Here is a 25666-nt window from a genome sequence, read left to right on the forward strand (position 1 = left end):
ATATCGGAGCTCTGATAAGACTTCTTGGCTCGGTCTGTTTAGAAAGTTATCGAATGCTCCACATTTCTCCCGATATATTCAGTCTTTACGCCCACACATTTACACGGGGAACTTCTGCGTTGATTTCTGGGTCTACTTGAAATGCTGGCAGCGTCTTCCAAACAAAACATTAATTCCACAATATTTACGAACTCATTGTGATTCATGACGACAAAGTCCCCCCTTAACATTGATCTTGAATTTTGCCGGCAATTGAGGCTGAGATTCGTCATAAAGGTGTCCAGAAAGTTCCTGTTTCCGTGAAACCTTCGTTCAATTACAATGAAAACCAAGGGGGAATTTGAATTTTCAACTATAATCTTTATTGATAACATTTCTCGTTCGCAGTTTATCGTCTTCAACTCTTATCATATTATGACGTACAGTTTGTATGTATATGTTTATGTATATTTATATGTATATATATGCAATAAATATTTGTTGTGGGTGTGTGTGTTTTTTAATGTATTTAATCTCGATTTCTCGATCTCTAGGGAATATGCGTGCTTCTAAGCTTGGTGCAGTTGCAATTTTAAGCCGACATATCCGACAATGTCTCAATATATATATATATTCTGATCAGTGTGTGCTTGAACTTAGAATAAAACTCGGGGGCAAAAATAATTTACATATGTATACACATCCATATAGCACCGCGAAATGTACAAACAACTTGTGGAATTATGAAGAACTTAGCAATAATAATTGTAATTAAATGAACCTTAAACCATACATAGCAAATAGATGTAACATAATAATCGTAAATAACAAAACTAAAAACTATCAACTTAAAATATATTTTTGTACAATTTTGCATGGATCGTTTTCATCTAGATTCTGCTCTCTATTTAACAATGTCTCGTTGTTTCCATTTTTGTTTCTTGTGGGCTAGTACGATTATTTTTGTTTAATGTATAATTGTGAATAGATCTATGCGATTTCAATAACTTTTAAAGTTATGTAGACATTAAATTCAACCAGCGATAGCATTGACTTGTATTGTATAGTATTTATTTTTTTATTTATTTTTTTTTTTTGTTAAAAACATCCATCATCGGTATCATTTCCTTCATGGTTCCGCCTTAATTGCCCGGCTAATTGACCTACATTTAAATAATTATATGTGTATATAGCAGTATGCTCGTTTAAATATGTATAATTTTAAATTTATATATGCATGTTGTAGTTCAGCGTTGCCATTCATATATGTTCTCTTTGTTTAAATACAATTTAATTATATTTTCTCAGTTATTTATATATTATTCCATTAATTATGAATAATTGCGATAGGTACATTTTGGGGAAAAGTTGCAAAGGACTGAGAAGTGCATTGAGTGCGCTGTGCGGTCTGCTGTAGGTTCATTTGATGCCATTGATTTGCTGACTGACTGACTGACTGATTGATCTTAAAAACTGGTTCATATCAAATGCAATAATATTGGCTCCAAAAATTGTTCAAATGCTGTAACTGCCTGCTGGTTTGGTTACTTTCTTCTTTGTAGAGAAAATGCGCTACTCTCGAAAAGTCGGTTACAAAAGTCTTCAAAGTTATTGTTTTAGTTGCCATGAATGAGTTTTTTGACCGATCTACCACCTCTCAGGAACGTATTTGATTCGCCTCAACTCCGAATTAATTACTGACACTGTTTTTTGCTCTATCCTTCCAACTTCTGTTCAAGAACGATCGCTAATTGTGTGTGTTAATTGATATCGTTTGAATGACTTGTAACACCCTTACATTGATATGTTGAATCTTTGATTTCCATATTGTATATGTTGTGTATATATATATGTATATATAATATAATATGCATAGTATCATTAACGCAATAACAATCATTTTCGCACAAAATTCGTTAATATTCCCTCCCCTCTGTGTGATTTCGATTTCGATTAGCAAATAGTCTTTTCCGCGGATATATCGTATGTCATGTATAACTTTCCATATAACTCAGTCGTCACATCTATGAATTGATTCGATTCGATTTTCGGTTAAAATTGTTAGCAAATTTCCTAGTTTGATTCTCAAGATAAATGCAGCGGATATTGTGCCTGAATAAAATAGTGTATTCGCTAATCGGAGTTAGTTATTTAGTTGCAGTTTAGTTGTCGCATTTAGCTGTAAAAATTGTCGCGTTGCTGGAATATCGGCAGTGGGTCGCTTGGTGACTCCGATCGATGCTCGTCCTCCTGGTTTGCTCTTTCGGCCGACTTGGACATGGCTTTTTCTGCGGGTTAACAGAAAGGGAATCGAGTTAGTTGACAAAATCTAAAAAAAGTATCTTTTCTTCTGATCACAACCTTCCCAAGCGTGCTGTAAAAAGTTTCGAGTATAAAAAAGGTAGATACACCGATATAAACCGTACGGAAGTATACATATATGTAGGTTTTGTTTGTTGTGGATTATTTTGGTTACAATTTGTTTGTATTTTTTTTTCTGGGGAGTGTATTGTTTTGTTTGTTTATTACTCCTGTCTTGGCTGTTTCTGTTGTTGTTGGTGCTTTGAGCTCATACTTACTCGTTCTGGTTCTTGGATCGATTTGACAAGTTTTACACGCAGGTTAGGCAGTGCAGAAATTTAGTTGAAAACTAAGCTATTTGCATGAAATTTAATTTCAAAACTTTCTCAAACATTTCTTGCGAGACTTTATAATCTTTCAAGTGACAAGGTTTTTAGGCAGCTAATTAGTTATCCCGAGAGATAACAAGTTCCTGAGTAACTTAACTCAAGCTTAACTCCACGGAATGTTGCTCCGGGATAAGTACACTGACGGAAAACTGAGCTTAGCTCTTGAATATATCTCAAGAAGTAATATAAATTTATAATATTGATTTAAAAGTTTTCCCTATATTAATTTCCAATTTAATTGCACTTTTTTGGTGCTTGTAGTAAATACTGTGCTCAGTGTATTGTGTTACTAGTTTTAGTGTTCTTTAGAATGTTTGGTAAGTTTTGTGTGCTTTGCGTGTGTGTGTTATTTGTTTGATTAGTATTTCGAGTGCAAATTTCATTTATATATTTATTAAAACCTATAGTTATAATTAGGGCGTGCAAAGTGATATTGGGCCAATATAGTTTCTAGGCTAAGCAGAGCAGAGATTTCAGAGTGATAATAATTATATATTATAATAGGCATGGCATGGAAGCTACAATATTTGCTTATGGTTTATTTATGGTTATTGTATAAACGTAATGTGTACAAACCTGGACTTACGGTATCGTATTACTGTTGTTGTTGTTCTTGTTCTGGTTGTTGTTGTTGTTCTTTGTGCTTATTTTGTTGTTGTTGTACTTGTTCTTGTTGCTATTGCGTTGCTGTTTATACTTTTGTTGTCGTTTGTTTTTCATATATTTTTGTTTTTAGTATTTTTTGTTGTGAAGTGAGTTTCAGTGAGTTTTTTTTTTTAATTTAGCATGCTGTAAACTTCGCGTGTGTTCTTGTTGTTATAACTGCAGTTACCGTATGCTTAGGTGTTACGTTCTATATATGTATGTTTGTTCTATGTATGCTCATATGTTTGGTGTGTGTGTAAGTACAGCAAATTCATATATCGCGAACCCTCTCACTCACTTATCGATTTGCAAAAAAAAACAGAAAACACAACGTGAACGAAAATCGAATGCAATGCAAATAAAAACACAAAATGTGAACAGAAACAACTCGATTAGCTACTTTCGGATTAGTTGTGACTAGTGGGGTTGCCTAGAAAATATGCAAAGAAAACAAAACAAAACAAAACAAATAAACATTTATTAAATTATACAGAATGCAAATGCAAAAACAAGTATTTAATTATATAAATAAATTTGATAAGGGGTTAGTATTAATTATAATTTATTCGAACATGTAACTGAATTTTATTTCATGTGAGTTCGCAGTGGGAATAGCCCTAACCGGGCTTAAAATAATATTAACAATTTTCTTTGGTATGCAGCCCTCTTAGTTTAAAGTTCCTTTACTTCAATTAAATTTTAATTTATATAAAGGGAAATCTCCCTTATTTTGTCAATGAAAATGTTTAAGTGGTTTCCAAAATCTTTTGAAATAACTAAGAAAACCTTTTCGGCTTGATATGTTTCGGGATCCGCCCAACGTTGCGTATACGTAATATGCAGGGAATGGATTCCATTTCGCAGGTTACTTTATTTAAGATTAGTTCAATTTAATTTAAACGAATGAAAATGATGTAATAATTTCCTAAATCTAAATAAGGAAATGCTTTGCGGCTTGATATGTTTTAGGGTCTGGCCAACCCTGCGTATACGTAATATGCAGGCAATGGATTCCTGTCCTCTGGCTTCTTTCTTTAATATTAATTGAATTTAATTTAAACGAATATAATAGTAATCTTGATAAATAAATAGGAAATGCGTTTTGGCTTGATTTGTTTTGAGGCCTGGCCAACCCTGCGTATACGTAATATGCAGAGTATGCAGTTCTTAATTTACCATGAATTTAATTTTATTCAAATAAATGTAATCCCCCTTATTTTGTCAATGAAAATGACTTCAAAATTTCCCGATTTTTTTTTAATTAACTAAGATAGCTTTTCGTTTTGATATGTTTGCGGACTTTGAACAACGCTGCGTATACGTAATACGCAGAGTATGCAGTTTATAGAATCCTGATCTTTGGTACGATTAATTTAACTTAATTCAAATAAATATCCCTTATTTGTAAATGCAATTAATACGAAATGGCTTTCTGCTTGATTTGTTTCTTAAACTTGGACAACGCTGCGTATACGTAATATGTATACGTATGCAGTTCATGGAACCCTGATCGCTGGTTACTTAATTTATGATTAATTATACATAAACTGACCAGGTGCTAATGCGAATTGTATGAGAGGACACATGTTTGAGTTGTACGATTGACTGTAGACAGTGTCTGAAGTGTATAAGTGGGCGTGGTTGTGGGTGCTGGTGTGTGGGTGTGTGAAAAGGGGTCATGAAGGAATATCATCGCCATCAGGGACATCGCTCGCAATGAGAAGGTGATGGGGGAATGATGATCTTAGAGAGAAACTTGATTCGAACGGAGGGGAAGCAACGCTTAGATTATATGGTATGCTTATGATATGGTTTATCATTAATCATCTAGAAATCAGAAAGAGTTGAAAGAAGATACATATATAGAGATTAGAAGAGAGCATAGAGTTGACAGATCAGAATGAATGGGTGGGGTCATGGTGGGGCTCACTGGCATGGTTAGATTACACTGAATAAACGCTTAGGGATATATACACATAACACTTAGGTCTATGGGCTCGATTCGGTGATTGAAGAGCATATTAGTAAGAACGGAAGAACATGGAACAGAAACTCAACTTGCAAGGCATTGCATAATACGTTTGATATGGGAATTTGCTTCGGGCTTGCTTCAATAGGAACTTAACCTAAACTCTCTCTGAGGAAATGTATCCTGGGTTCTCTGAACTTACCGGCCACAATCTTGCTGACCTGCATCACCTGCTGGGCCAGGATTTGATTTAGCTGCAAAAGGTGTTCGCGCTGTTTCTTCTCCGCATTGATTTTGCTCGGCGGCAGGGTCTCATTTTCCTGAAAATGCATATCATTTTCACATCTCATGTTTAATTAAGTAAATTGATAAAAAACTCACATTGCTGCTAAGAGGCGCCTCGGACAGCATTTTCTTGATGGATTCCACCTTCTCCTGGCGACGCTTCTTCTCCTCCGGCGACAGCTCAGGCGTCTGTTTTGGATAATTAATATATTTTAATATATATTATAAAGATTGCCTTGGTATTTACTCACTGTTTCTGGTATGTAACGCTCGGGTATGACTATTTTGTTTGGAGCCAAGAGCAAGTTGTCAATGGTATTCTCCGAGATCTTCTCACCCTGTCCCAGGGCAGAACGAATCACATCAGGAGCATTCATCCTTGGCCTCAGAGCCACTTCCATGTCCAGATCATCGCGTGCTCGCCAGTTTGTGTTCTAAATAAATAGGATTTATGAAATAATCAAGTATAAGATAAATTTAATTTATTTTACACTCACATTTCGATTCATATCGTTTTCAGCTTGTACCTTCTCCATGGCCTTTTGGTTGACATTGTTGGGAGCCGTGTAGTGTCGCCTCTTCTCGCGGGGAACCGCTCGACGATGCTTATGCGGAGGGGGCACCTTCTCCACCACCTTCTCGGTGTCCTCCGATGCCGAACCAGCGGACATTTCGTTGATAATCTGGCGAGCAGCCACGCTCTGGAACACGGGCTCCGGACTGATGTCCGTCAAGCTCTTGTTAAGGCTCTGCAGGGAATCGGTCTTGGTCCTGAGGGCCACACGGGCACTGTCCCGGGAGGGATTCGCCTGCTGCTGTAGTTGCTTGGCAAAGTAGGCATTGGCCAGTGGATTCAGATGCTCCCGCTGCTCTCGCTGCGAGTGATGGTGTCCATTGCTCTGGGGAGCCGGTGGTGGTGGCGGCTGGTGCTCGTAGTTACTGTTCCGGTCGTAGTCGTAGCCACCATTGTAGTGGTGGCCATTCTGCTTGCCGTTCATGTGGCGACTGTGTCGCGGCTTGGGGGGCTCACTGTAGTTCCGGGGCAGGGACTTGGAGCGGCTGTGGTGGCCATTGCTCATCTGCTCCTCCAAGCTCTGGGCGTACAGTTGCTGATGCTGCATTTGCTGTTGCTGGGCATACTGCTCCTCCTCCAGGACCTGATCCAGGTTCTGTGTGGAGCTGCTGAGTCCCCTTTCGCTGCGATCACGATGCCTCCGCTCAGATTCCCGCTTTACAATTCGCACCGTCTTGATCTCCTGCTTCTCCAGGGCGGTGGCGAAAGGATTGCTGTCCAAGAAGCCATCGCTATCCACTCCACTCATCTCCAGGGCATCGCTGCTTCCGCCTCCATTGTATCGGTTGTAGTCGCTCAGCTTGGTCGAACCATTGTTCGTGTCCACATACAGGGGTGTGGATAGGTTCAAGGAGGAGTCATTCAACTGCTGACGGCTGCCGCTTCGCAACATGTTGGCATCCAGATCCGTTTCTGTCCAGCTCGTAGAGTTGCTGCGCTTCTTCAGACTGCCATTGGTGGAGCCACCACCGTTCATCTCCTTATTTCCAATCTCCTGGTACAACCTGGTTGAGTTTTCTGTGAGCTGGCGCACCGCCGAGCTGAGTTCGTGACGCTGCCTCTGCATGTCACCCACCAGAGACTGGACTCTTTCCAACTCCGACTGCAACACGGCAGCGGTCTGATCTCCATTGATGTGTGCAACATCATTAACCATTCCGTTGGCGACCTCTCCACGGCTGGCCTGCACCTTCTGGCGAAGGAGTAGAAGCTCCTGCTCCAGATGGGCATTTCCCGCCACTGTCTGCTCCAATTTCTGTAAGGCAAGATTTTGGTTAGTTTTGGTTATTCTGAGACTTTTGCTATGGCACATGCAGCAGAGGCTACAAACATGAGAAGTCTTTTGCATTAATCATGTCATCTTCTTCAACAAAAATGTATTAATTAATGTAATTGAATTGTTTTAAGACACTTAATGTCACACACATGTACTCCGGTTTCATCTATGACAGGTCGGAGATTAATCCTTCAATAAGAAGAGAGCTTTGTGGGATTCAAAAATGAGTTGTTAGTTACACAAGCGACATGCGAAGCTCAAGCAGACAAATAACACGCATCCCACGTGGACGCGTGGGTAAAAAAATGCAAAAAACTTCTACTAGGCACCTTGGATACCTTTGAGTTCTCGGCCAGCAGCTGATGGACCCGCGACAGTTCGCGCTCCAGGATGTGCTGCTGCTTCTTGGCGGCCTCCAGGGCCATTGGAGTGGCATTGCTATCGTGGATACGAGCTCTGAGTCCTCCCAGAGCACGCTCGAGGTCCTCCTTGTCCCGCTGGAGACTCTGCAGAGTCCCAGACTCCTCCTGCAACAACTGATCCAGTTGGTATAGCTCACGTACCTTGGCCTAATGGGACACAAAATGTTAGTCAATGACAGGAGGGAAGTTTACAAATATTTTAATCATAGTTTGACCAATAATTTGTCTTAAGCTCACCTGCAACTCCGCCTGATTGGGACTCAAACGCTCCCACTGTTGCTGCTCCTCCTGCAGCATGTTCCGCTCCTGCATGCGCTGATTGAACTCCAAACGCTCTATGGTAACGGGTTGGACTCGACCATTGGCATCGTTGCGATACAAGGATCCCAACTTGACCATGTTATCCACCAGATTGACCAGCGGCTTGCTCTTCTCATAGTGCCGCTCCAGGTCGAGCAGGTGCTGCTTCAAGTAATCCAATCTCTGGATGCTCTCGGCTCTGGTCAATCCCTCGGCACTGCGCAAGCGATTCTAGGGGATTCAATATAAAAAGAGTTAGTTAAGCTCACCAAATAATTGGATTAGTCAGACAAAAAGCTTGAAGAGTTAGTCGCAAAAGAACCAGCACCAGGTTAGCCCCCACCGATAAACATGGATTTAATCAATTGTTTATCCACCTGAACATCATGTATGTCGCTGCAGCACTGCTCAATGGCCCTGGCAGTCTGGCTGCTTTGTCGCCTTAGCTGGATCAGGAGCAGGACCAGCTCCTCGTGGGTGCGACTCAGCAAATCCCCTGCCGACACATCCAAGTTCTGTGGGTTGTGTGAAATCGTGAGTATGGATTGGGTCAGTTTCCAAGAGGCAGGAACAAACCCTGGTCTCGAAAACTTAACTAAATAAAGGGTACAGCTTGTACCCCAAACGTATTCCCCCTGAGACTTCCTGTTAAAGTCTTAAGACTCTTTAAGTAAAGACTTACCCTTATCTGAGTGCTCGTTTCCCGCTCCAGCATATCGATCTCCGCCCGACTGCCAGTGCGTCGCATCCGGAACTGCTGCTGCTGATGCTGCGGCGTTGATGTGGCCAGTTGGACACCGTTTCCGGCGTAGAGTCCCCGATCCGTGAGCACTGTATTCTTGGCATATTTCGTCTCGGCCGCTCCTCCATAGTAAGGGGCGAAGGCAGACTCCTGGTGCATGGCATCCGAGGGATCTGGCTTCACCGTCAGATTACCCATGGGCAGATTGCTCACATTGCGCACCGAAATCGAGGCTATAAGGTTAGGAGAGATTTAAATTAGGCACTTTAGGGTATGTCAGATGGTCGTGGGAGGCGGCGGGCTTAGAATAGTTTCAATGCGTGCGCGAAATATTTAGAAAAGCAATCAGTTTTCGGTTAGCGAATGCCGGAAATAGTTTTAATTTAATTTCATTTTTATTTTCGCTGGCTCTTTGGTTTATTTTTTATCTATTTCGAGAGGGAAAGAAACATGGATATGGCTACGGGTGTGAGGGATAAAGCGGAAATCGTTGCATAATCTCTTGATGCTGCCCAAAAGATGTACCCATTTATCTATCTATCTATCTATGTATCTATCTATCTATCTGTGGGATTCTCAACTCTACGGCGTGACTGGGAGGAGGGAGAGTGCATCGTGTGTGAGAGAGGTCGTGTTGGCAATGAGTGGCGTATATACAAGCGCTTTAATGACTTAATGAGATATATGGATAGTTGTGGGTATTTGATAAATAAATATAAGTTTGCTTACCAGTTGATTAATTAAACAAAACAACACAACAATAATGACGACAACAAACAGCAACAGTAACAAATCAATCAACATAAACAAATAGATAGAGAGAACTATCTCCAATATGAAATGAAATAACTCGCAGAATGCAAACAGAAACGGGAAATGGAAAATGGAAAACTAAAATCTGAACTAAAACCCATGCAAAGCATTGCATATATTTTTGGGTGAGACGGGAATCCAACTGCATCATTGATTGTTGTTACTACTCCTCGTTGACTTGTTCATGGGATTGCCATTGGCGTCATCACCGCTGCTATTTAACTGCTGGATGATGGAGCGCACATTGCTGGTGAGGGGCAGATGGGCAACGGCTGATCCTGAGCTGGGTGTCCCTGCGGCCTCTGTGTTGCTGTGGTGACTCTTCATTAGTCCACTGGACATGGCATCCCACTGGCGAATGGTTTCGCGATCCAGCTCATTGGATTTGTGCGACAAATTAGAGGCAGTCTCCTCTCGCAGCACTTCATACACATCCGAATCCGTCTGGTCCTGGCTGAGGGTGGAGTTGTCCAGGAGCTGAACATAGACATCATGCTCGTCATTGATTTGAGGTTGTGACTGTGGTTGCAGCTGCTGCTGCTGCTGCTGCTGTTGCTGCCGTGGCTTCAGGCTGTCATTGACATAGGTCACCTCTCTGGTAAGCTTTACCTTCGGCGTGGAGCTGGACACCGGACCTGTGGCAATCCTGTCCAGGTCATCCAGGGAACGCGCATGCCTCTGGGATACCCTACGTAAACTCTCCCGCCACAGGGCATCCTCCTCCCAGAGCAGCTCGCCACCTAGAACTGAAAGGTTTTGATTGGCATTATTCGATGGGATCTGGGTCTTGCCTCCAGCCTCGGCACCAGCATCATCACCAGCACCATCGTTGTTAGGGGCTCCGCCACTTCCACCATCCAACGGGATGCTACCACCAATCGTCTTACGAGCGAGGTTTGTGTTTTTAGTAGTTGTGAGATATGAATGTGATGGGTTTAGTGCACCACTACCGCCACTCTCCGGTGGCTCTGCCGCATCCAGCTTTAGCTTTAAGTTGTTCAGCTTGTTGCTTAGCTTCTCGTTGTTGTCCTTTACGCAGTACAGATTCTTGCTATCGATTGCCTGATCCTTGTCCACCAATGCATCCATATCGAACTGTTGCTGTCGGTTGATGGGATTGTGAATGTGCGCAATGTTCAGCCCATGGGCGTGGATCTCCCGCTGATTATTCAAAGTGGCTGCCGCTGTTGGCAGCTCAGAGTAATAGTAAGGTGCAGATTGCGTGGATATGTTGCTATTGTTTCTACTATGCATGACCATCAGAGCGGCTGCTGCTCCCTCGCCCAACTGTTGGATAGAGTCCGTGGAGGACAGGAAGTGTATGTTCCCATAAAAGTGCTGCTCCTCATCTTCGGCATTGCGGAATGTCTTTGGTGGCTTGATTAGATTGGTCAGGATATCTGCTCCCGCTGCAGCATTGGCATCGTTCAGAAGGTGGTGACTTGTTGGGAGTGGCCTGACCGGTGGGCAGGTGAAGGTGACTAAGATAGGTGTCCAGTTCGTGGCTGCTTAGCGTTTCCTCAAACTGCTCGCTCAGTGACTCTATTTCGCTGATGGACTCCTGGGAGAGTGGTCTCCTTGATCGTTGGCGATCCAACTCGGAGTCGGATCTCTGTCGGAATTCCACAGACTCACTCTCGCTGCTAAGAGGGAGAGAGTTGTTGCTGGTGCAGCGTTGCTGCTGTCCCCTCCGGCGGTACAAATCCAGGTCAGAGGAAGTGCGGGATCCACTGTTATCCGTCAGCTGACAGCTGTAATTGGAGTCCGACAAGGTGCGGGCGTGGTGCTGCTGCGATGGCGTTGCTACCACCTGTAGTCTCTGGGGAGGAGTGGCTCTCACCTTGGTAAAGTGATCGGGCAAAGAGAGGCGACTGCTCTTTAGAGTGGGACTAGGGACTGCCTTTGGTAGGTTCAGGGACGTATTGCTGGCATGCATCTTGGGCAGCTGTTCGTATGACAACGTGACCTTGCTTTGGCTATCCCGTCTCTTTACTGTGTCATAGTGCTCCGAGGAGAAGATCTCTTCTGTTTTGAGCTCCTCCATGGGCGGCGGTGAGTCTGGAATCGGCGGTGGTGGCAGTATCTCGCTGTCCGAGCTCTCTGCATAGTTGTTGAGGGGCGTGGAGGCTCCCAAGTAGTATGAAGCAGGCCTAAAGGTATCCGAAAGACTGAATCGCGACCTGGAGCGGAGTTTCTTCGCCTCCAGTTGCTGCCGGCTGCTCTCGTCATCAGCATCAGAGCTATCGCTGGCCAACGCCAGGGCACTCTTGGCGGGCTTGAGGATGTCGGGCATGTCCTTGCCCTGCCGTTTTTTCGTTTTTTTCTTCATAGACTCCGTTCCCGACTTTTTGCCCTTTTTGAGGGTGGACCGGCCTGAGGAGCAGTGAGCCTCTTCGGTTGGCGGTAGAGCTGGGCCGCCCTTGACGCCAGCTAATTCCATATAGACCGGTTCCGATTTGGTGGCCGGCTTGAAGGCGCTGGAGCTAGTGCTTGCCAGGCACATGATCTCGTAGTTGCCCTTGTTATCCTCGTCCTGGATGCCCTTTGTCATCTCCACATAGTGATTCTCCTCCTCATAGCTCTCATGTGTGGCCACCAGTGTAAGGACTCCTGGCTGGCCCAGTTCCGCCTTCTTGGGCGTCATGGGCAAATAGTGACTCTCGTCGAACTGCTGTTCGGTGGGAGTGATGGGCTCATTCACATATATCTGTTGAATTTCCTTTTCCTCCTTCTGCTCCTGCTCTTGCAACTCCATTTCATCTGCTTTTGAAGCTCCGTCATCATCATCCTGAGCTAGAGCCTCATCTATATCATCATCTGTGTACTCCTCACAGGCAGTGCTATCATCATCCTCGTCCTGCTCCTCTTCCTCTTCCCCGTCAGTCTCTGCACCATGTTTCTCCCTGATTCCATCGAAATCCTCCCCGGGCATTGGCTTACTTTCCGCCGTGGGTGTCAGGTCCTCCTCCAGCTGTTGTTGCTCCACACTCTCCCCGAGCTGCTGCCGCTGCTGCTCTTTGAACAACTTGAGCTGCATCAGCATGGGCGTCTCCTCGGGATCCGTAATCGCTGCACTGCTCTCTAGGGACTTGCTTTCGGGGATTGGCTTGCCAAACTCCATGTTCTCGTAGTTGCTGACCAGCTTATTGCTGTACACGGGCACATAATTGGCATTCTGCGGCGACTTGGGGGCCGCCTTCTTTGGCAAAATGGGCAGAGGATGCTCTGCCAGCTCCGCCTGATGCTCTCCCAGCTCTGCTTCCAAAGCTCCTTTGGCCACCTCCTTTGTCTGGGGCAGGTGTAATTTGGGCTTGGGCCTCTCCTCCTCGGGCTGTTTGGGCTGCACCTGAATAATGCGGGTCTTGCTGGCCTCGTGCACTTTCAGGATGGGCTTCAGTTGGAATTTGGCAGTGCCTGTGACTGGGCCTGTCGTCGTGGTTGGTGTGGGCTTGGGACTCTCTACTTTTCTAAGGGTTTCTATTGCTGATGTTGTTGCTATTGCTACGGTTGCTGTTGCTGCTATTGTTGTACCTATTGCTGCTGTTGTTGCTGCTGCCTTAGATGGTGACCTTCCTGCCGCCGCTTTATACAAGTTATCATCATCATCCACAGTGCCAGCTGCGTTATCGTGCGTTTTGTTTATGTTTTTAGCGAGTTTGTTTATGTATTTTTTTTGTATGTTTTTTGATCGATTTACAGCATTTACAAAATTATGAGGCATTGGGTTTACAAGTAACCAACAACGAATTATTTTATATAGTACGTATGGAAAAGAAGAAATATAAAACATATTTGTATATCGAGCTGGTTGGCATGTAATTAAATTCAATTCAATCAAAGTGGGTTGTCGATTGCGCTATGGATCCCAGATTGAGTTTGAGTTTTGGTTTTTTTTTTGTATTTTATTATTATTTTGATTTTTTTTTTTTTGGTTGTTTTGGGTTTTAGTGCGAAGTTTACAGCGGCATTTAGTAGTGGAAATACCAAGCACCCGGTGGTTTTCATGATGGGAAAAATGTAGTATACGAGAATGAGTGACTACGCCAACAAAAAAAAAAAAAAAATGTTTACTAAACCCATGAAAGATAGATAGAGAGAGAAAGGGGTTTTGTGAAATAAATAGATTTATCGACTACGGAAATGTTTATTTGTTTTTGGTTTCGGTTTATATCCAACTCCACTGTTCGATCAAATAGAACCAAACCAAAATATGTATGCTATATAAATCGAAATGTTTATGTTTCATTATACCCTTGTAGGGTATTAATATAATATATATATTCTTGATCAGCATGGGCAGTCAAGTCGATCTGGCCATGTCCGTCTAGAAAACATATTAAAACTTATCCAGTTTTCATAATATTTTCATCTATATAAATGCAAAAGTATTTTCTATTATTTTCGGTATTAATTTTATCAAAATCGGATGACTATATCATATAGCTTTCATAAATATGATCGTTGAACGTATGCCTAACTCTCCATCTCCCACTGGCTACCTCTAGAGGTAACTCTTACTCTCTGCCACTCTCTAACTTTCTCTAGAGGTAACTCATTCTCTAGCGCGCTCTCGCTCTTACACTCTCTGTTATTCTCTTTGCTCTGACGCTCTGGGACTATAAATAGAGGCTCAGCCCGCCGCTCCGGCTTCAGTCTGTTCGTGGTCCTCGCAGTGTTAACACCTAAAGTGATAGTGGGAGTGATAGTGATAGTGATTAAACTTACGGCCTCAAAAATATGACGTGGCCTATGGAACACATCTGGACGACCATGACGAAGCTTACTTCGATGATGCCAAGAATATAACTCTACACCGGAAGGATGACGTGTCTCTATACTGCGGTAAGTCTTAAGCATGACAATTATATTTATTTATATAGATGCTATAGGCGGGATTGGCCTCTTATTTCCCGATTCATTCCCCTATTGCCATCAATCTTATAACTTAATTGTAATATAAAGTGACACAAGTGACAAGCAATGCCATACTATTCTAACCTATATATGTTATATCAACAGTTTGTGATATTTTTATTTTCCTGTACATTTACCGATCGTTTCTATGTATGATATATCCAACCGATTTGCACAAAATTAAAATTGAAATACAGATTATGATTATTAGATGAAAATATGTCGAAGAATCGAAAAGTTATAGTTTTTATACCCTTGCAGGGTAATACCATTTCAGTCAGAAGCCTCAAACACAGTGAAGGGATCATTTCCGACTCTATAAATTATATATATATATTCTTGATCAGCATTAACGGTAGAATCTTTCTAGCTAAGTCCGGACAAAATTTAATTTTTTCAAAATTTTTAAAATTTTGTTAGTTAAATTGTCAACATTTGACAAAAAATTTAATTTCTTAAATTTTAAATCTGTGTATGCAGATTCAGCCCTATTAAAACTAGCATAGAAACGCTTTTCGAATGAAAATTAATGCAATTTTGACTGAGTTATAATAATTGAAAAACTGGGATTTATAAAAAAAATTGGCATATAGAAATATCTACCTGGGCCTACGAAGACCAAAAAGCCAATGATTGCCAAAAGTCAAATATATTTATATTTGCATTCTAAATTCTAACCAATAAAGAATAAAACATTTGAAAACCATCATACATTAATGAAATTGTCAAAAAATCTTGAAATTTCTGAGATTTATACATCTTTGACTTAGTTTTGATCGATTTCACATTCAAACCTCTAATCCTATGAATAACTGCAAGGGTATTTATTTGTTTTGTTTATATTTTAGACTCAAACCAGTCTAAAATGTAATTTAAGAAGTTGCCTACTTTACGGCAACGCCTCTTAAATACTCGATTCATTGAAATTTAAATTTGCTTCTGATTGCTGTGTGTATAAGGGTGCGTGTGTTGATGGATGGATGGTGTGTGGTTGTGTCTTTGGGTGTGCGCACGGCAGGAAGGTTTTCGTTGTTTATTTTCGATTTCGCTTAACTAGCTTTTGTCTCTCGCAAAAAATGGACATCTCTTTTTTCTATTCTATTTAATTAACCGTATTTATTAAGCCATAAAAGAACGCAACAAGGCAATAAAAAATGGTAAAAACACACAAGTATTAAACTACATGAAGCTTTTAATTGTTTAGTCTGCCGCCAGGTCCTAATAAATTAGCATTAAAATGGTAGGAAAAGGCTTAAATGGGGGGATTATGGCAGTCAAAAACAGAAGCTTCTGCCACTGAAAGTGCTTTTGTTTTAAAGAGTGTTTCTTCCAGCTCTGCAGCAGCTTGCAATCCGTCAGGAAAGTACAAAAACAAAGAGGCATGCAGCTGTTGTTATCTAACATGCAACTAACTGAAAGCAAGGCCAAAGAGCAAATACAAGGAAAAATGCATCACGGTTAGCAACAGCTACAGAGCCAGATAGATACATCTACGAATACGAATACGAATACGAATACTTTATGGATGTAGGCAGAGATACATATAGGTCACGTTTATGTGCACGCCTTATTTGTCAACGTTACATTTATTTAGTAAACAATTAAAGAGCATTTAGAAAAAGTAAATCAAATTTGTCAAGGAAACATAAATTGATCATATTTTATGTTAAAAAATGTTTTATATTATGAGCTTGAACAATTAATTAATTTAAAAACATATTTATGGCATGAAATCAAGGTGATTTAATTTTGGTTGGTGTGAAATCTAACCAAGAAGAGATTCAGAAGCCTAGATTATTATTATAAATCAAGCTCTTTAAGCAGTAAATAATTTCTCATTATTATTTCAAAGTAAATGAAAATGTTTTACAAATAAAGTAGCGCATCAACGTTTAGATACGGAATAGAGAGTTACAGATACAGATACAGATAGAAGAGTACTAAATAGGGACAGAGTTGAAGCCAAGCAAAAAATATGGATAATACGTATTTGGGGACTATCATTGCTGATTTAGCACTCACCCTCATCGTCCGAGGAGTAGCTGTTGTACACCACTCCGCCAGGACCCACATTTGCCTGACTCTCCGATCGGGATCGCTGGATGCCAGTGGCTGTTGGTGGATTGCCAGCTCCGGTGGCGCTACCATTCCCATTGCCGTTGCCATTCCCCACCAGACCCGTTTTGCCCGCCTGGGGGCCATAGCGTGCTCCACTGGCCACAGCTGTGGATGCCAGCAGGATGTTCGGATTGCTGCCCAGCTTGGACATGGCAGACATATTGCTGCCGCCCTGCTGGATGCCCTTTCGCGTCAATGGTGACTGCAGCATGCGCTGCTTCCACTCGAGCAGCCGCTTCATGGACTCCTCTCGCTTCCGCTCTCCATCCTGGTTATGCTGCGGCGAATTGGATGCTCCAGTGGGCGAGGTGGTGGTCGAGTTGCCTGCGGAGTAATCGTCATCCATGCCACCCGACCGCTTGGGCAGTCGGGCGCTGGCGGAACGCAGGAACTGCTCGTTCTTGCTGATGATCTCTTGCGTGGACATCGATGGCGGGAAAATGGAACCCGGATGCACGTTCAGGGGCGGCAGATCCTCCTGCTGCGGCGACTGCAGCTGGGAGGTGACCGAACGGCCTTGGCTCGCAGAGCGGCTCATGCGCGGCATGCTACTAGCAGCTCCACCCTGGGCCTGAGCCTCGGCCAGTAGCTCCTGCCGCTTGTAGGCTCGCTCATAGGGATTCTCATAGCCAATGGTGTTTACTCCAGAGCCAAAGTCCCCGGTGGCGGTACGATAGCTACCCGCCTGCTGGGGCTGGGCTCCACCCGCTCCTCCGCTCTGTAGATATAAAGCGCTCTTGCGCATCTTGTCCGCATAGCTGGCCTCCGAATAGTAGAAGCTATCTGGGGTACGGTTAATGTCCAGGCTGGACTTGGGTCTTGGGGCACGGCCACTTTCCTGCTGGCTCTGGGCCACCGCTGCGGCGGCAGCAGCTGCAGCAGCCTCGGCACGGGCCTCGTACTCCAGGAAATCCGCGGAGTGTGGACGCACTATGGCCGCCACGGAGCGGGCACGCAAGTCCATGGTATTGATTAGTTGATCTGCGGCACCGGCCTGCGGAATTGGATTGGAAAAAAAACGAGCAGAATAAGTAAGGGGCATTTAATGGCCGCAAGGGGAGTAGGGTTTTTTCCATTTTTAACTAGTTCTAGCACTTGAAGAAATCGGTTATTATTATGATTTTAAGTTACATTCCCAGTTACACCTGGAGGACCTCGAGAGCTAGAAGCTGTCTGCACTATAACGTAAACACTTCTGTCACGCTTTGTTTAGCTTGCATAGCGAGCAAACTTATTTTAGGATTTACATTTCAAATTACTCAAAAAAAATATCTTTGCTGAGTGTGGAAGATTGGCGTGCCCTGTAACTTGTTCGACACTTGGCAGGCGGATACTAGAACAAACTTCAGCGCGCAGCTGGTCTTGGGCCCAGGGCCTTTGGCCATAAATCATGCACGCGACTCATTTCCCGGCTAACTTGCAGCGCCTGACCTGACCCACTAAGCAGCTGCTCCCGACGCCCTCTCCGGATGCCACTCCCTCATCCACTCCCACTCCCACTCCCGGGCCAAAGGGGCGAAGAGCTCAAAAAGTTGCATTCGAAGGAAATTGCAGCACAGCGGCCAGGAACGGGAGAGGAGCCCTCGTTGAAGAAACGTCTGCAATTTAGCAACCCACTGACACACTAAAGTCCAATTAAAGAGTGCGCTGCGGACTCCGGACTCCGGACTCGGGACTCGAGGCAGCTGCTTGAAACCGAAAGTTTCCGAGAAAGACTGGCTCCCAACCCGTCCATCAATGGGTGCACTCTGCCCGGCACACACCCTCACTGCTCCTGCTCCACCTGAGGCGGCTTTTGTGTTGCAGCGCGGCTTTTGTGGAGTTATATCAGCGGAGAACAGGCGCCCGGCAAGGGCAAATAAAAGTGAAAAGCTGATACGTGCTGAGGTGGAAACCACCAGACGGGGGGACTTGGCCAACTGGGTCAAAAGGAGAGGTGCGGAAATATACACATATAAAAACTGAAAAGCAACCTCTCAGCCATCCAGAGTTTTCTCCCGAGCTCTTGAGAGCTCACAGCTCACAGCTCCTCCGTTTGCTGCAATCAGACAACATCAAGTGGCATCGCAGATGATTTGCTGGGCTGACCTTCGCGGGTGCCACGCCCCCGAGTTCTGAGTTTCAAGCTACCAAGTACCCATAAAGCCATGGATGCCGAGTCAAGTGGCAGGTCATCAGCAATCGCAATTGGAATCGCAGCTCTTTGTTGCCTGTGGCAGCGGTTGGTCATTTTGATTGCCTTTGTAAAGTGCACTTTTGGTTTGGGCTAACACAGACATCTACTGGAATGCCAAACTATTGGATTTTGAAAAGATCCTGACAAAGCTTTTAAGCATTAAAGGGAAATTTCTTTTCTATTCTTTATAATTATTTTTAAAATTGAACTCTTTTCTTGAAATCTAAAAAGCTAATAGCTACACGACTAGATATTTGTTCAAAATTCCACTTTGGTTACCTCCTCATCCTTCTTTCCGTCAAGTTTCTCCTTCTCTTCCAAACTTACCTCCATGTGATTGGGTGTGTAGCGTTGCGGCATCGCTGGCACATGTTTGCTGCCATCGTAGCTGGGCGGGCTGAGGGGACGCCGATAGCTAGCAGCCTCTTGAAGCAGTGCCTCCTGGGCGGACATGGCTCCACCTGCTCCTCCTCCTCCTGCCAGTTGTGACATGTTGTAGATATCCTCGTAATCCGCTGCAGCAGCTGCAGCGGCGAACAGGCGCTGCTGCTTGGATCGCCCATAGGCATCCGGAGTGCGTCTCTCGGCCTGCAGGAGTTGCTGTTGTGTGGGATAGACACCGCCTGCTCCCTGCCGCTGCTGCATCAGCTTGGCCATGTACATTTCCCGCTCGCCATAGATCTCCTCAGCGGCCCGCTGCTGCTGCAACCTGGCTATCTGCGCCTCCATATCCAGTTGTTGCTGCTGAAACTGCGCCTCCAGATGGTCCAGGGAGTACTGCTGCTGGGCCTGTTGCAACTGCAAGGCGGTGGATACGTGTCCCGTCCTTGTGTCGTAGATGGCATGGTGCTGCTGCGGCTGCTGTTGAGATCGTTGGTGCTGTTGCTGCTGCTGCTGTTGCTGGTAGAGTTGTTGGGTGGGCGACATCAGACGGCGACCGGAGTGTTGCTGCTGCTGCTGCTCGTGATGCTCGGGTGAGGGTGATGAGTAGCCTCCATCATTGATACGTCTTGGCTTGGGTGGGGCATTGGCGTAGAGCGGCTGGGCTCCACCTCCTCCATTGCCTCCATTACCTCCTCCTCCCGCATTATCCGAGGATGGCGTCGGCTGTCCTTTGCTGGGTTGCGATTGCAACGTATGAATCCCGGAATCAGAGTTCTCACCGCTGTGATTCAACGAGGAGTTCACACTGGGTTCCGACTCCCCGCTGCTGGGTGCCTGCATTAAGCTGGCCGCCGCCAGGGCTCTGACCCACTGCATCATGGCCTCGGAGTTGTCCGCCGCCAGCCAGTAGGTTCGCATGTTCTGGTGCTCGCACTTGAAGGCAAACTTGCGGTAGATCTTGTCCTCCGGCAAGCAGGCGGATACTCGATACGAGGGCAGCAGCACAGATCCCAGAAGCTTCTCCTCCTCGGGTCCCTTGTAATAGTATAGGCAGTATTCCGCCAGGACGAACCACCGTTTGCGCCACACCTTTAGGCCATCGGAACCCTGTTTGTGCAACCAACCCGATAAGGTCACCGGTGTGGATGGTGGTCTCTTGGTAATTGGTGACTTAAGAGCCTGTATGGATCCCGCGCTCTTCTTTCTGTCCAAAGGCGCGTGCGAAGGACTCTTGGCCGAGTTGGTCGAGGACTCCTCTGAGCTTGGCGTGGCCTTGGGCTTAACAGCCGATATCTGTGTCTGGCAGGCCTGGTTCACCACATGTCCGGGATGGTTTTGTTGAATGTACACGGTACCGTGCTCACTGCCAGGTGTTTGAAGGTCGGTCTTGTGTCGATGCTGCTGCTGCTGCTGTTGCTGCTGTTGTTGCAGCAACTGCTGTTGTTGCTGCTGCATCTGTTGCTGCTGGGCATACAGCTGCTCCTGGTAGTGTTTGGGCATCACAGGCTGTTGCTGCTGCTGCTGTTGCAGCTTCAGAGGACCCTGAGCCGGTTGATACTGATTCTGCAAATTGAGCGATGAGGGAGGTGCCCTCTGCTGCTGCTGTGCCTGCTGCTGTTGCTGCTGCTGCTGCTGTTGCGTCAGAGTGGACACCATGCTGGGGGACTGACTCATGTGATAATGATTGGTGGGCGGATTCATGGCCTGTCGCATGGCAAAGGTCCGTTGCTGCGCCTGAGCCGCCTCGTTCTGGGTGGCAAGCTGAGCCTGCATCTTGGCTGCCTGCAGCTGTTGGTACTGTGCCTGTAGAGCCGAGATGGGATGATGGCCGGCGGTGGCATTGCTGGCCTGCAACCTGCCCGCTGCCGCCAGATAGGTGCGCTCTGTGGGTGATTGATACAACTGCTCCTGACCAGCGGCTGTCCCGCCACCGCTGCTCGAGTAAGACTGATGGTAAGGGGAACTGTGCGAACTGCTCGAAGTGCCTCCACCGCCGTGACCGTGCTTCATGAGGCCATGGTGCTTGGACTGCGGCTGCAGTTCGATCGGCGAGAGTGCTCCTCCGCCACTGGAACTCGTGGCCGTTGGTGACTGCTGGTAGAGTGCCTGACTATATGCCGCCGTCCGGTAGTCAACGAGATTCGTCTGGTAGGCCAGCGGCAGCTTCTTCTGCTGCTGGGCGAGAATCGCCGCCTCCTGCAGTTGCTGCAGCTTCTTGGCATCCATGGTGCCGGCGGTGAAGAGCGGTGGCGCCTCCAACCTGCAAAACGGAACAAATGGCGGAAGATCAGTGGAAATTCGCAAGGCAAGCGGAACTGTGATTCAATCAGTTGAGGTCGTTCGATTTAATTTGATTGCGTGGACAACAAAAATTAACCCTAGAAATGTCAGGTTTTGCACTGATAAAAAATAATAGTGTTTAAATGAAATACGAACTTACTTTCTCACTTTCTAAAAGTATTAACCTAAAGCACAGCGAACACAGCTTTGCTTAAACTAATATTCAATTATTTTAGAAAATGGAAAAGCATTTCTACCCTTGCCAAGAAAACGCAGCATAAATAAGGTCATAAAACTAATATTTTTATTAAATGTTAAATTTTTGGGTAAATCTAACATTTTCAAATATTATAACTCGGCCAATAATGCATTAATTTCAATTCGGAAATAAGTTTGGTTTTTTATAAGGCTTACAAATCTTCATACTCAGATTTAAAATTGAAGAAATTAAATTTGTTGTCAATTTTTGACAATATTAAAAATGTAACCCATTATAAAATTTTCAAAATTTCCAAAAAAAAAAATTTGAATATTTATTTTTTAACCTGACATAGCTAGATCGACTCTGCTTTTAATGCTGATCATAAATATATGTACATATATGATTTATAGGGTCGGAAATGATTTCTTCACTGTGTTATATGCTTCTGTCTAAATTATTATACACTAAAAGTTCATAATTCTTACTAAAACTTAAAGGTAACAAGATAGTAAATATTTCATGTAAGATTCCACTATATACACCTAGGGTTAAGCTCCATTTTCCCAGACTTTTCATGTTCGCGAGCTGCGGAAGGCACGGAACCTACTGGCCGTTGAATGCAACTGGCTCAGCACGTAATTGACCGTAATTGATTAACTGCAGTTGCCGCCCCGGCCGCAGACGCAGGCTGACCTTGCGGGTTTGAGAAGGGGAATGGGAACTGTGGGGGTGGGAATGGGAATGGGTCATATAGAGGGGTCATATGCGTGGAGGGATCTACGAGATTTGCGCTACTCACCAGTCCCACAGCTGATAAATGCAGCCAAACATTTTTTCACCTTTTTCTTTGTCGCCGTGAGCCGCGTTAATTCGATTAATAACTTGATTGGCCTTATTGCAGCCTTAATTCGATTGCACTAATTTCTTTGCCGGTCCGTTCTTTTCGCTTCGCTTTTATTGTAATGAGTTTTGATTTGATTATTCGATTGGTTGCAAAAACTCAATTAAAACTTTTGCGAATCAGCTGCCGCTGCTGATGCTGTGCCCCCAAATTGAAATGTGGCAAGGCCTCTTTTTTGCGTTGCTCTTCGCCGACAAAACAACAAAAAAAAAAAAACAGAAAAATCCGAACAAAAAATAGAGGAAATTGCAGCCGTCGTCTAGTTGAAATTGAAACTGTGAATGTGTCTATTTTTATTGAGGAGCACCGCAGATTTATACGTTCTGGGGGCAAGAGCGAAAATTGTGAAAGAACCCAAAAGTCCCAGAGAAAGTATGCGCAGGCAGAGAACTTATTTTCTATATCGATTTTTGGGGGGTTAGGGTTCTCGGGGAAGGGAGAAAATTGAATTAAATTCGAATTTGTTTATGTTCTGCTCATTTAATGCGAATCAGAAACATCATAAATTCATTTAACGCATATTTACGAGGTAGTCAACAGGGGAGAATCCCCCCTCAAGGCAATACACAAAAAATAAATCATCTCCAAGGAAACAATAATAATTCCGCATCGAATATTTCCATTAATATGAAACACGAATTCGGTTTTAATGTGAAGTGAACAGCAAATTCCTGATATGACACAAACAGCAAACATTTGAGAGAGAAGACTGGACACTCGATAAATGCTTTATCGAATGACAATTTTAATGCAATTTACCGTGAGATGCAAGAGACATGGTCATGTGGTCCATTCTGAATGCATTTCAACCAATGAATTATGGATTGTCCTTTATTGAAGCTCCAGGCACACACATTCTGCCCCGGAAGTGCAAAAAAATATGTGAATGCTTGGTCTCCGGAGGGGCTTCTGTTCTTTTCCATCCTGTCTGTATGGGATTATTGGAATCCCTAACAGCTACAAATGGAATCTTTTGGAGAACCTAACTAAACATGGTCCGAAATTAATTTGAAATCCTTGAAAATTGTATCAATAAATTATATTCAGAGCAGAGGCAGTTGGTAGCGACTTCGATGCCTGTGGCAAGTCTCATAAATTCACACTGCAATTGTTCTTTTTCCATTGTCCAGCAGAATATGTGTGCATAAAACTTGACTTGGAACTTGAGGCTTTTTGCATGAAAAGCGCTATCCTGGTGATAATGTGGTGTCATAAATAAGCAACTGATACCGGTCATTCGAGAACCAGACTATGTTTATAGTCCTCGTCTGAAGCCTCTTTAGAGCCATTAATTCTCTGCCATTTTACGCCACAATCAACTTTGGCCAAACAATTTTATAATTGCCTGCCAGCCGGTCAGCAATTTGTATGGCTTTCAATTAACGCAACGCCCATCCGACCGTTGGCCAAAAGCGCAATGGCTGAAAGGCGGAGCTCCAAGTAAGGCGTACTATAAAATATTGGCAGCGGAACAACAATACAAAATCAATACCGATTAAACGACAAGCAGACAGGACTCTCTCTCTCTCTCTCCACTCCTTTTCGCTCTATGTGGGGTCCTTTTTGAGTTTTGCTTTATTTATTCATGTGGGTGGTGAGCAAGGAAAAGCGAGAGGAAAACCCTGGAAAGAAGATGGCGGAGGCGAAATGGCTTGCAGCTAGCTCCTTGATGCTGCAACAAATTTTCCGAAACCTCGCTCGCAGCTATCGTTTTGCCGGTTTTATTTTTTGGTTGACAGACCCCGCTAATGTGAGCATGAAAAATTACCACAAAAATATTTTATGCACACAACGAGATGATGGATGAGGGCGGGGGCACAGGGAAACCCATAAGAATGTGCCAAAAAATACATACATATATATCTACATGTGCATATAAATGGCCCACATCCGAGCACCATACCTATATAGTATATATAGTGAAACATTATGGTAAAAGATAATATAAATTTGGCATCAAGCCAGCCCCAAAATGATGACGAGGACAATGATGGTACATGGCAAACTATGCTTATTTATATAACAAATTGCAAATAGAGCAGATTAGAGGTCATCGGGCCATGTGTGTTTATATATCTTTTGACCAATGCAAAACTACAACTAACTAAAGCTTCCGAAAGAATATGGCATTTTTTTATTCCGAATCTTTCAAATATTTGGAAACGATAATGGAACAGAAACTATGCCGCTGACGATTATTAATATCGATTCGCTTGATTGGCATGTGATTGGCATGCGATGTGAGTTTCTTTCCCGACAGAAAATAATTTCCATAAAATCGCGCATACGCCCCGTGGTCTGTGCTTTGGAATTCAATTATCACGGATATACCCGTGATATGTATAATTATAATTTCAGGCCGATAACCCCTCGCCCCCCGCTCCCTCTCCCGCACCCTCTCCCCTCCCCAAGAGCTGTCAGAAAATATATTTTGATGTGGGTCAGACGGCAATCAAGAAAACAATTGCCTACTTTTTGGGGCCCATGGCTAGGTATATTTTTAGCCTGTCTCTTGACTGTTAATGTTTATGTTTGTGACATATGCAACAGCCTGGCGCACACACATTTGAGGAAGGGAAGAAAGGAGGAGACACACCTGCTGGCCAACTCCCCGCAAAATGTCCGCAATTACGTCATTACCAGCAACGATAAGTGCCACTCAAACCAATAGAGAGCACAAAGTGAGGCAAAGGTAAATGAAGGAAATACAAAATTAAAATGATACTGGGACCTAATTAAGGGGTATATTAATTACCAGCTTAAAGTGTAAGCAAAAATCTTAAATTTTTTAAAGTAGTACATCTAAAAATAATTTGTAAATCAAGAAGAACTATGAAGTTCTTTCAACTTTACCCTTTTTTTGCTGTGCAAAGGTAGACAGACAGCTACTAAAACCCACTTAACAGGGGCCAGTTCAGTTTCAAGTGGCCATAGTCGGCAAAGCGGCCCACGAACTGGCCAACTTAATTACTATTGAGACCGTGGCTGCCTTGGCC

At 44.0% G+C, this 25666-nt stretch overlaps 2 protein-coding genes across 3 annotated transcripts in view; one reads left to right on the plus strand and one right to left on the minus strand.

The window, feature by feature from the left end:
• Window positions 1-25666, plus strand: part of primo-2 (low molecular weight phosphotyrosine protein phosphatase primo-2) — a 75801-nt gene that overhangs the window by 14641 nt on the left and 35494 nt on the right. Inside the window, exon 2 of one of the 2 annotated variants that reach the window (XM_020962098.2) lies at window positions 14322-14537. The exons of the other annotated variant lie outside the window; for it this stretch is intronic. The gene's annotated coding sequence lies outside the window, so the exon portion shown is untranslated. The remainder of the gene's footprint in view (window positions 1-14321; window positions 14538-25666) is intronic. 2 annotated transcript variants of the gene reach the window in all.
• kmr (pleckstrin homology domain-containing family A member kramer) lies at window positions 346-25395 on the minus strand. The gene is given in 14 exon segments (XM_086837089.1): window positions 346-2267; window positions 3246-3744; window positions 5486-5603; window positions 5665-5757; window positions 5820-6002; window positions 6066-7397; window positions 7757-7987; window positions 8078-8371; window positions 8823-9115; window positions 9860-11138; window positions 11140-13313; window positions 16632-17721; window positions 19231-21547; window positions 22569-25395. Coding segments are annotated over 13 exon segments (9459 nt in total). The 5' UTR covers window positions 22601-25395; the 3' UTR covers window positions 346-2267; window positions 3246-3721.

This window comes from Drosophila serrata, unplaced genomic scaffold (assembly GCF_035046125.1).
Source record: "Drosophila serrata isolate PLE 108 unplaced genomic scaffold, ASM3504612v1 contig_295, whole genome shotgun sequence".
Classification (NCBI taxonomy): domain Eukaryota; kingdom Metazoa; phylum Arthropoda; class Insecta; order Diptera; family Drosophilidae; genus Drosophila; species Drosophila serrata.